At 32.3% G+C, this 12,555-nt stretch overlaps 3 protein-coding genes across 3 annotated transcripts; all 3 read left to right on the plus strand.

Moving 5' to 3' along the window:
* Nucleotides 1-3,125: 3,125 nt before the first annotated feature.
* LOC145563072 (uncharacterized) lies at nucleotides 3,126-5,687 on the plus strand. Its single transcript, XM_081623479.1, has 2 exons — nucleotides 3,126-3,252; nucleotides 4,488-5,687. The coding sequence occupies exon 2, from the start codon at nucleotides 4,491-4,493 to the stop codon at nucleotides 5,478-5,480; it is 990 nt and encodes a 329-aa protein (XP_081479605.1). The 5' UTR covers nucleotides 3,126-3,252; nucleotides 4,488-4,490; the 3' UTR covers nucleotides 5,481-5,687.
* Nucleotides 5,688-5,921: 234 nt separating this feature from the next.
* Nucleotides 5,922-10,249, plus strand: LOC145562935 (uncharacterized). The gene is made up of 8 exons (XM_081623352.1): nucleotides 5,922-5,925; nucleotides 6,044-6,134; nucleotides 6,196-6,306; nucleotides 6,652-6,738; nucleotides 6,813-6,874; nucleotides 6,962-7,756; nucleotides 7,907-9,214; nucleotides 9,456-10,249. Exons 1-8 carry the CDS (start codon nucleotides 5,922-5,924, stop codon nucleotides 10,247-10,249), a joined length of 3,252 nt encoding a protein of 1,083 aa, XP_081479478.1.
* A 53-nt stretch (nucleotides 10,250-10,302) lies between these two features.
* On the plus strand, nucleotides 10,303-10,755 carry LOC145562936 (uncharacterized). Its single transcript, XM_081623353.1, has one exon. It carries the CDS (start codon nucleotides 10,303-10,305, stop codon nucleotides 10,753-10,755), a length of 453 nt encoding a protein of 150 aa, XP_081479479.1.
* Nucleotides 10,756-12,555: the final 1,800 nt, after the last annotated feature.

Genomic DNA, 12,555 nt, shown 5'->3' on the forward strand with positions numbered 1-12,555 from the left:
GTTTTTAAGGTGTTTGAACTTTGACAAGTTCAAATCCTAAATTTGACAGAAATAAAGACAAAGGTGTGTTCAAGTTGCAAATTAGTTTGACAATTAAATATTAATAGTAGGCTTAAAAATTGGTGAGTCAGTGAAATCTTTATACCATTTGCAATGGAGTACAATTTGAGTTTTGAGTGTTTAAGAATGCATTTATTTTGGCATGCTGTGTTACTGTATATAGCCTGTAAGAGATATGGCATGTGGGTTATACTTTTCAATTTCTGTCTGCTGCATATGCATTGCCGAAACAATTGCACATTTTTAGTCTTTTAGATATTGTTCGCCTATACGGCTATACCTACAAGATATCGCAATATATCTAGTGCGTTCGCGGTATATTATGAATGAAATACTCGGTATCAATGATATTACAAAGTACTTCGTATTATTTATCCATATAGTGGTTTCACACTATTATTTATCCAGAAATTATACTTGTGTTTTTTGGTACAACATTGTTGGCTGAATAATCAAACTAGCTCTTGTCACAAAAAAAATAAAAAAAATAAAATAAAAAATAAAAAATTCAAACTAGACTATTGTTTTGTTCTAATTTTATTTAGGTCATGTTTGGTTAAAAGGTGAAACTGATTGTGTTTGGTTTGATGATATCATCAACGATGATATATCATCTATGATATCCTTTATTTATTGGTTTGATGATACCATGTATAGGTTGGATGATATCATCTATGGTATCATTAATTGCTTGGATGATATCATATATGGGTTGGATGATATCAGTAATTAATATTAGCTTTTCATTTTGTATGGTTTAGATTTAATGAGGTTTAGGGTTTTATCTCTTGTACTAGTGCCTCCTTATAAAAGGGGTTCATTTATGATGTAAAAGATGACTTGTTTTGATGATTGAAAATATGGGAGTTTTTCACTTCTTTGAGTTCTTTGTGATCTCTATGCCATGAATACAACTTTGTACATTCACCAGCCCTAGTTTGACAATGGCTAACACACAACTTTGACCATAAAATAATTTAATTTTCTATTAATATCTGATGTAAAAGTTTCTGCCATGAGGTTTATATTAATAGTGAAAGGCTTTAGATTTATATCTGACTTACGCAACTGATTTTGACTAGCTGATTGTATTAAATGATTTGACTAACTGATTATATTAACTGATTACAAAAAAGTGTTTGGTAAACCATTACTAGCTGATAGGTGTTTAACTATGTATAATGACCAATAAGGTCATTGACATATTTTGTTATTAAATAATTAGTAATTGTTAATGTAAATTATATGGATAGATAATTATAAATAAAATGTGAAAATATGAAAATAATATAAAATGTACTAATAAGAACTTACAAAAATTATTATCCCACTAACAATATTAATTTACCAAAAACAAAGTTTATAAATAATACAAAAATTAGTATCCCACTAAGGCCCCGTTCTTTAGAGCTGTTCTGCTCTGCTTCAATTTACTCTGCTCTGCTTCAATCTGCTCTGCTCTGCTCTGCCCTGCCCTGCCCTGTCATGCCCTGCTCTACTTAAAAATAATACTTAATATTGAATTATTATAATAATGATTAAATTTTAATAGTAATAATAAATAATTAATTTTAAAAAATAATAATAATAATTAATATTTAATAATAATAAATAATTAATATTTAATAATAATAATATTATTAAAAATTAATATTTAATAATAATATTATTAAAAATTAATATTTAATAATAATAATATTAAAAATTAATATTTAATAATAATAATTAATAATTAATATTGAATAATAATAATATTAATAATAATTATTATAATATTAATATTAATAATTAATAATTAATATTTAATAATAATAGTAATAATAATAATAATAATGATTATAATAATGATAATTACAGTAATAATAATACTTATAATTAATAATATTAATTATAATAATAGTAATAATTGATTTTTAATAATAAAAATTAATATTTAAAGATAATAACTAATATTTAAAGATAATACTAATTGTTAATTTTATAATAATAATAAAATAATATTTATTAATTTTTAATAAAAATATAAAAATAATAATTAAATAATATTTAATAATACTAAAAATAATAATTATAATTAATATAATAATAATAATAAATATTTTGTAATAAAATTTAATGATTATAATAATAATGTGATAATATTAATAATAGTAATAATTTTAGTAGTAGTAGTAGTAATAATAATAATCATAATCATAATAATTAATATTTAATAATAATAAAAAATAATTACTATTATTATTATTATTATAGTATTAGTAGTAGTAGTAGTTATAATAATAATAATAATAAATAATAATAATAATAGTAATAATAATAATAGTAATAATAATAATAATAGTAATAATTATAATAATAATAATAATAAATAATAATAATAATAGTAATAATAATAATTATTATAATAATAATAATAATAATAATATCTGCTCTGCTCGGCTCGGCTCTACTGAAATCTGCTCTGCTCTACTCTGCGTTGCTCTACTAAAATCTGTTCTGCTCTGCTCTGCTCTACCCAGAAGCTCAAAAGAACAGGGCCTAATAATATAAATTTACATACCAAAAACAAAATTTAGAATTTAAGGAAAAAAAGAAAAAGATAAAAACTACTTTACCTAGACTAGTAGACTACCCATTACCCACTTCTTCATCTTCGATTCTTCCCTAAGTTATTTCACTACCATCTTTATCTCCTTTTGTTGTAATATATATATATATATATATATATATATATATATATATATATATATATATATATATATATATATATATATATAAAACCCATATAAACATTAAAACTTCCATCAACTTGCTCTCTACTGTGCTTATGAACAGTGATTCTTGGTGCTATTACTCTACTGCCCCCAACAATAATGAATTACCCAATTTGCCCTTTTTTTTGTTCTTGTGGATGGGATAGTAATATAGTATGTGTGGATTATGTGCTGCCAGCTGCTTCTATGGGCCACGTTGCATCTTTGGTCAGTGCTAGCTGTTTTTTCTGATGAATGAATTTTAAAAATTTTATTATTACGCAACGATTTTTTTTTGCACAACCAATTGTTTGGGTTAGGTAGGGATGTGTCTTCAGAAGAATGGAAGTCGTTGCCATGGCGGTGGTACTGCTCATTGGTCGCCAGAAATTGCTACAGGAATGGTGGAGGAGGCTCAGGCAACCGCGTAAGTCACGAGGTTTGTGTACATGGATTTCATTGTTGTATTTTTTATTTGGGTATAGTTCATGTTTTGGTTTAATTATAGATTAATAACAATTTGGCCTTTGTTAGTCTTGTTAATTTAGCTATCATTGTGTTTGTTATCGGTGGTCCCAAGTTGCAAATTCCATATTTTCTTGCTTTAATTTGTTTTAGTGTTGCCTACTATCAGAGTAGGTGACTTAGGTAGTAGCACTGTTGTACAATTACTTTGACCGAATTAGATTTTTTTTTAAAAAAAATAAAAATTAACGCGGTGTTGTTAGCTAGGGTTGGGAATTTACTCTTTATATATATATAGATGTCTGGTGTTGGATGAGCTTGTGCATGTTTCTATTGTGGTTTATGGTAGATCAGGATTTAGTTTCAGACAGTGTTCTATTTGTAAGTGCTTGTACTTTTGCACCGAACTAGAAGCTGGTTCTATGTCATATGCTTTGATTTTTTGGATAACGATTGCAAATTCAGACATTAAACATCGCTTACTTCAAATCTCTACTTTTATTATCTTGACCAGTGCATTATCCGTATCCGAATTGGACAAATCTGGAAGTACATATCACTTGAATATAACACAAAATCCATACATTCAACAAAAAATACTGTTAGATTGTGTTGTTGTTGCAATCCTGATTAATAAGTAGCTGATTATTGTTTCTTCTTTACATGGCAGGGATTTGTGTAGGAGTTGTTGTTCTATCATTGTAGTGTGATTCTTATTTGGTACGTGTTCTTCTTACAGTTCTAAAAGGCTTCATTTGTGTAGTATTTTGACTGATTCTGAGTTTCTTTTATTAAATGACTGGTCTATTCCCTGTACAAATTTCCATTTCCTTTGGTTTTAGTAGACTGAGTTGTATGTTTACTGTTATGTTCCATGGGTAAATTCACTTAGATTGTTATCATGAATAATGCTAAGGTTGGAATTATGTAATTATTGGTCTTATTATCTACCTATTTTGTATATATATGTATATACAAGCAAATGGTTTGAATAGAAATTTTGATAAACATTCTTTTCTGCCTATTTTGTTTTCTACTTTTTGGTGGTTTAATTTCTTTTTTTTTTTTTTTAGGGAGGGGGGGTGTTAAGGTTCTGTTTTTACTTTTCTTTAGTATAAGTTTGTGTAGTTTATGCTTTTGAAAAAGCCATGATGAAAAGGGCCATTCATTGTTTACTCATAGTCCTTAACGTGGTTATTCCCGTTACAGGTTATGGTTGTAGTGCCACGCAAAGTTTTCATTCCATTCCAACCTCTTTTGGAAAAGATAACTGCTTGGTTGAAATTTTCGAAACCAGTTTATGGCTTCATAGATGTAGCGAAGCATAATGTGTGTGTGCGAGTGAATCGACCAAATAGTCAGTTTGGGTTTCTGTTTTACGGTGGAGAGGCTGATTCAGCTGATGAATCTCGTGAGAGGGTAGCTCATAAAGCTGTGCATAGACTGATTTCTAGGTTTGGAGTTCGGGTAGCTGATTTCACTTACGATAGAATTAAAATGTATCAGCTCTGTGCTAGGCTTTACAAGCACAAATGTGCTGAATTAGTACAAGAGAAGAGGGGGTCATGTAGGCGTGCTGGGAGAGTTGACTCTGGAACGCATTCAGCATTGGACTATGCTGATGTTTCACTTGACTGTACACAATTTCTAGGTGTTGTTGTCAGGAAAACTGGTGCTTGTGCAACTACTGTTGAATATACTTGGGTTGATGGCCATGGTTACATAGCCTGGGTTGTGGTGACTTGTCCACCTACTAACATGAGGAAGGAGTGTATTTTCAGCGAACCTTGTCCAACAGCAGCCATTGCTCAACAGAAGGTGGCAAAGAGAGCAGTGTTTTACATTGCCTGCCAATATAATTTAGAGATAGTTGATGCTAACTATGGTACTACAGCAAAAGTAAGTGAAGAATGCTCTTTGGTTCAAAAGAAGTATTTCATTTTAAGAGAACATCTTGATTGTCTAGGAGAGCAATCTAGACAATCTAAGCCTTTAGGCGTTGCTGCTAATGCAGAGTGTGTCACTCCAACAGATGATGCAACAAAAATCCTTGTTAGTGAAGTACCTCCTCCTTGTCCAATTAAGCGAACCAATGTTGGAAATGTTTATCGCCCAACAGCCTTGAGAATTGGAACATCTGAAGGCATGGTGGCTCATATTCCTGAATTAGAAACACTTTTTAAAAAGCCTAAGTTAGATTAGATTTATGTTGTTGTAGTATGTCATTGTTGTATTTCAATGGCTTTAGAATAAGCTTTAGCTCTTATTAGCTTCCCTTTTGAAATTAAATGTATTGGAAGACAGATAGTTTAGCTTTGGTTGTTAGTTTTACTTTGCTTTTTTTGGAAGGTTGGGGTACTTAATGTAATGTTACCTTTTGCAAAGGGAAGCTTATTTTGCTTAGGAAGTTGTACGCAGAGCATGCTCTGAAATCATGTAATCATTTCCTTAATTATATGAAAAAGTACTTATTCACTATGTTTTGTACTTGTGCCCTTGGTGTTTAATGGTGTTTGTTTATTGTTTGAAATTATATTCATTGATATAAGCAGATGATAAAGTCCTGAAATCATTTATGGTTGTTAGGTTACTACAGATAGCTTAATTGCCTTTTCAGTAATCACTTTGCAGAATTACATTATAATGGGTAAGTCCTTCTGTTCTTTACATGTTTTGCACTCATTATACCAAAAATTTTTATACTTATGGACTACACTGATATGAATAATGTAAGCCTTTTATTGGAACTTCCTTTTATATGGTAGATTGTAATTCTGGAATACCACGGTTAGCTTGTAAGAGTTGTCAACGATTAAATCAGGCTGCACAACACTCATCTAAATCATCATATGTTAGGTACTGAAATAATGATTAGTATTTACATTACAATTAGTTCTATGTTTCATACTGACTACAGCAACTTAACTTCTACATATAGTCCATCAGTGCATGATTCAACTCAGCTTATTCGAAGAGTGTCTAAAAGAAGACGTTCATTTGAAGAATCATCTGAATTTTTCAGATATAGGTATACTATTTTTATTAGTTAAAGTTCTGTGTCTCATATTTATTTATAAACTTAGAGGCTAATCATTACTCAGAGAAGTACTTGTATTCAAAATATGTCAATATTTGCCTATAGACTTACCCAAATTACTGTGCATGTTGTTTATTTTGCATATGCAAATTCTGCATACCATTGTCCATTTCTAATTTACTACAGCTACTTTATGCACTTATTAGAATCATAGCCTTCAACTTCATTTAATATCCTTTCTTTTCGACATCTGAGGGATGGAGGAAGAGCAGAAGAAGAGATATTTTTAAATTAGTTTCAAAATTTATTGTTATTATTGCCTTTGTAAATATGCAGTGAACAAGAAAGTGGTAGTACATCTCAGACGCAGTTGACTAAACGTAGTCGATGCACTAAAAAAAATGGAAGTGTACATGCAAAGAGGTATGTGTATATAAATATCAAATGTAATGATAATTAGATTAATTATATATTAAGTGTCTTTGATTACCTTGCAGTGGAAAAGGTATTACTGTGGCTAAGAAGGTGGTCAAAAAAGCCCCTAAACAGAAAGAAAAGTGTATGTTTTAAAATTACAGCTACTCTGTCTTGTTTTTTATCTTAGAAGCTTTTATGTACATCCATTTATATCTTGTATTGTACATAGGTATACCTGCAGCAATGATTGGTCAGCCGCTACCCAAAAAGTCACATACTTTGTGTGAACCTCATTATTGTTTAAAATGCTGTGCTAAAAAATTTGAAAGTGAGACTGCCCATTTCTGCTGTGGTGATGGAGATATCCAACTAGCTGTAAATGAGTACCCTCCCGAACTTATTCGCTTATTCACATCAATGGAAGAAGATGTTGTACACTTTCGAAAGTATGCTCGGTTATATAATAATCTATTTGCATTTAGTTCTATAGGTGGAAACTTTGATGCAAGTACATACAAGGGCATTTATGTGTTCAAGTTGCATGGCCAACTATATCATTTTGTACCTGATTTATTACCTGATGATGGGCCACCTAAATACTTGCAACTGTATTTCTATGATGGCCAACATGAAGCTGAGAATAGGGTTGGGTCTTTTCCAGAATTAAGGCAAGATATAATTGATATTCTTATGAGTGTTTCACAGCAGAATCCATATGCTGCATTTTTCCGTTCTTTAAAAGAAAGAGATGTAGTTGAAGACACACGTATTGTATTGAATAAAAATACAGTATATGATCAACGTGTGTACAACGCCCCAGCTGTTATTTGGCCAGACAGTGCTTCATCAAGTGATACTTTAAGCCCTCACATACTTGTATCTGGTAAATCTTGTGAATCTCATCGAATCTATCACAACTATGGGTGTTATGACCCATTACAATATCCATTGTTATTTCCTCGTGGAGAATGTGGTTGGATGCAAGGGCTAAAGAAAACATCTCATGCTGACAGAAGACAAGCAAGTTTTATACCCTAATCCAATAATGTCATGCACTATCCACACTGTTGAAGACTTGTTGAGTCAGGAAGAAATACGTAAGTACATGATTATATTTATGTTCAAGTGTATTATTATATTCTAATACTTAATAACATGCATTTATAATTTACAGGGGCAAAGAAGAAGCATACACGTGCTGATAAATTCATTTCTCCAAGAGAATATTATGCATATAGATTGCAAATACGGCTTAACAATTTCTTGCTCAGAGCCGGTAGATGTTTACAACAATACATTGTTGACATGTATGTCAAGATAGAGAATACAAGGCTCGACTATCTGCGCAATAACCAGTCAACCATTAGAGCTGATTTATATCAAGGAATCCTTGATTCTCTAGATAGTGGAGAAACTAAAGCACACAATGTTGGTCGAAGAGTAATCCTGCCTCCAAGTTTCATAGGAGGTCCTCGGGATATGAAAAAACGATATCTTAATGCCATGGCTTTGGTGCAGAGATTTGGTAAGCCTGATTTGTTTGTCACGATAACATGCAACGCTAACTGGCCAGAAATAAAGTCTGAATTAGCACCTGGTGAAGCAGCCCAAGATCGTCCTGATTTAGTAGCACGGATCTTCAGAATAAAATTACTTGCATTGAAAAGAGAAATTTTGGAGAAAAAGGTATTTGGTACAGTTGCAGCTATGGTGTATGTCGTAGAGTTTCAGAAACGAGGCCTTCCACATGCTCATTTCTTGATAATCTTAAAACCAGAATTCAAGTTAAAGTGTCCTGCTGATTATGATAAATTTGTATGTGCTAAAATTCCAGATACTTCTAACCCTATTCTTTGCAGGATTGTTCTAGCACACATGATGCATGGTCCATGTGGTTCATTAAATCCGCATTGTCCATGTATGCGGAAGGAAGGGCAAAAGCTAAGCTGTAAGAATAAATTCCCTAAACCATATGCATATGAAACAAGTATAAATAAGGATGGTTATCCTATATACCGAAGAAGAAACACAGGCGAAAATGTCACTATTCGTGGTGCACAGCTAAACAACCAATGGGTGATTCCTTACAATCCTTATTTGTCCATGTTGTTTGATTGTCATATTAATGTCGAAGTTTGCTCTACAATCAAGGCAGTAAAATATCTCTACAAGTATGTTTACAAGGGACATGACAGGATTTCTTATAATGTTTGCCCTACTGATGATGATTCTGTAGATGAAATTGAACAATATCAGTCAGGAAGGTGGGTTTCTCCATGTGAAGCTGCTTGGCGAATATTTAGTTTTGATTTGTTTGAGATGTCTCCATCAGTATTGCCTTTACAAGTTCATCTTCCCAATATGCATACGGTACATCTTTGGCCACATGAGAGGTTAAACACTGTTATTTCTGACTCTAAGCGTTCAAGGACTCAGCTAACCGAATTCTTTGCAATGAATGCTGCAATAGAAGGTGGTACTGGTTATCTATACAGTTAATTATGTGAACATTTCAAATGGGATGCAAAGGCTAAAGAATGGACTGACAGAGCTACAAACAGATATGCAGTAGGAAGATTGGCTTTTGTATACCCTACAGAAGGAGAGCGTTTTTTTCTTGCGCCTTTTATTGTTGAACGTTAGAAGTCCTACATCTTTTGAGAATTTACAAACTGTAAATGGTTATGTCTGTCGTACTTTTAAAAAGGCTGCTCTTAAATTAGGCTTGATAGAAGAAGATGATGTAGCAGATTTAGCTTTGACTGAAGCTTCTGAAGTTCAACACCCAGTAGCCTTACGCCGTTTGTTTGCAACAGTGCTCATATTTTGTCAAGTGAGTGATCCATCTGGTTTATGGAACAAATTTTTTGCTTCCTTATCTGAGGATTTTTATTACAGATTTCCAAATGATATGCAGAAAGTCCATGAGCTGGCTGTTAGGTCTCTTGAACAACATCTTGAAGCAATGGGAAAATCATTATCTACATTTGGCTTAGATCATTTGAATAGCCAAGTTGATGATGGTTTCAGAAGAACAAAGGATATTATAGATGCTCTTGATGCGCCTATTCCAGAGGAGTGCCTAACATGTCGATCCAGATTAAATTCTGCACAAAATACTGCTTTCAAATGTATCATGGAATTTGTCACAAAAGGGAAATCAGGTGCTTTTTTCATAGATGGTCCTGGAGGTACGGGCAAAACTTTCTTATATAATGCCTTGTATGCAGAGATTCGCTTGATGAAAAAAATTTTATTGCCCACAACAACCTCAGGTATTGCTGCAGCAAATATTCCCTCTGGTCGTACAGCTCACTCAAGGTTTAAAATACCTCTTGACAGTGACATATCCTTAGCATGTGCTGTTCCTAAACAGAGTAGTTTAGCAGCACTTCTAAGAGAAACCACATTAATTATATGGGATGAAGCTTCAATGGCAAAAAACAAAATATTGAATCCCTTGATTTATTATTACAAGATATATGTAACACAACCATTGCCTTTGGTGGGAAGATAGTTGTCTTTGGAGGTGACTTCAGACAAGTTTTACCAATTGTTCCTCAAAAAACAATGAAAGAGGCAGTAGACACAAGTATTGTTACTTCACATCTATGGGAGACATTAATAAAGTTTAAACTTATAGAGAACATTCGAGCACGAGATGATCCTGCATATTCCTCTTTCTTACTTGCCTTGGGAAATGGTCAATTACAGTCCACTGAAATCTCATTCGTTGATTTGCCAATTCAAGTTGCACATTCTTTCGAAGATGACACAAGCTTAATAACTAATCTCACAGAAACGACATTCCCTGAAATCATGCAAGGTGGCTTTGTGGATGATGTTTTCATAACAGGGGCAATTTTAACTCCAATGAATGATGATGTTGATTCTATCAATTCAGTTATGATTGATAAGTTCCCCGGTAACATTGTCACGTACAAGAGTTTTGATATTATGCTAAATGATACATGCAGTATATATCCCACAGAGTTTATGAACAAACTCTGTCCAGGAGTATGAGTCCACACGAACTTGTCCTGAAATAGAATTGCCCAGTGATATTGCTAAGGAACATCTTACCATCATCAGGCTTATGTAATGGCACTCGACTCATTTGCAAAAGATTCTTTCCAAATGTGATTGAATGTGTAATTGCAGTTGGACATTATAAAGGAGAGCATGTGTTCATTCACAAAATTAATCTAAGGCCTTCAAGTTCTACTAATTATCCGTTCCAGTTTTAACGGAAGCAGTTCCCTATCAAGTGGAGTTTTGCAATGACAATCAATAAGTCTCAAGGACAAACTCTCAATCAAGTGTCAATATACTTACCTCGCTCTTGCTTTTCTCATGGTCAATTGTATGTTGCACTCTCTCGTGCAAAGAAAGCAAAAGATGTTCAGGTCTTTTCTGCTAAAGCACCAGACCAATATCCACAAAATGGTGTTAAAAATGTAGTGTCATATGAAGTTTTGCGATTAGCTGGTATTATTTAATATGTGATGGAAACTGGTACTTCATTATGCTCTCCACCATATTTTGAAGCGGTTCTTCTTCAATTTTTTCTTGATTTATACCTCACCCACTGCATCAGCAACCAGGTTTACTTTTTACCCTTAATTTATAATTTTGCAAATTTATGAATTTAAAATTAGCTATTAATGTAGTTGAATTTATATGTGTAAAATCATGTCTTGAACTAATTGATGGTTACTCTAAGTAAGCTTTAGGGGTTGTGAGGAACTGGATAACTTAATAGGAGTTTGGCTGTACATATTATTCTCGTAGTTTGTAAATGGCTGGAATGCTATGTTTACTTGGAACTAACTAAGAGTTGAAAATTCATAGTTGGTTGATTTGATTGTCTTGATTTGGTAACTAACTAAGAGTTGAAGAGTCATAGTTGGTTGATTTGATTGTCATAGTTGATTCATTTGATTGTCTTGATTTGGCAGTAAAATTCAAGTGCTATCTGCTGCCCATGTTTTGGGGCTACCAAACAAGAATGCAGTAGCCTTTTCTTTTCTTTATTCTAAATGAGGGATTTTAAGCACGCCAATACTTTCATACTTTGATATAGTGCCAGAACTCCAACTATCCTTTCCTAAAGCTCTAGAGATTAAGTTATGATAACGGTTTGGGTTAGATCAGGCATTTGCTGTTTGTATCTGTTAGTTTTGAAGTACATCACTTGATTAATGCTTAATTAGACATAAGAACTAGGACATTTAATCTGATGATGTAACATCTTTTGCCTATATTATATACGTATTATTCCAAAAGTAATGAAATTAAACATACTTCTACTTGTAATCATTAATATGCAAGTCTATTGGACTACACTAAGAAGGAAACTATGTAAGCACACTTGTTCTGCTGAATATAAAACATATGCTAGCTGTAGGAAGATTGATGTACAATGGGATGGGCTAATTTGCTGAATTGACCTTTGTGCCATTTGAAAATTAGAATGTTCTGGTGTCCAGCCATATTCTATCAAATTCTTTATCTTAAAAAGAATTTATCCTTACATATGAAAGACATCAATTGAGGAAGGGCATCCAACATATGCTAACATGTACTACAAATTAAAAAGAAGCCATATGCTTACATGCACTACAAATTCTTCAAGTTTATTAATATATAGTGCATGTAAGCATATTCTATCAAATTCTTCATCTTAAATTGTGTAGTCATGTTGCTTTATACATTAATTCATTAATCCTGACAATTATTGGTTTACATTGCAAGGTGTCCTGAGTTTGGATTATGCACAAACTGAAGGTTAGAATGCTATGAATAAGGTAAATAAAAATAGTC

Source organism: Chenopodium album, chromosome 10 (genome assembly GCF_948465745.1).
Source record: "Chenopodium album chromosome 10, dcCheAlbu1.1, whole genome shotgun sequence".
In the NCBI taxonomy this organism is placed as follows: Eukaryota; Viridiplantae; Streptophyta; class Magnoliopsida; order Caryophyllales; family Amaranthaceae; genus Chenopodium; species Chenopodium album.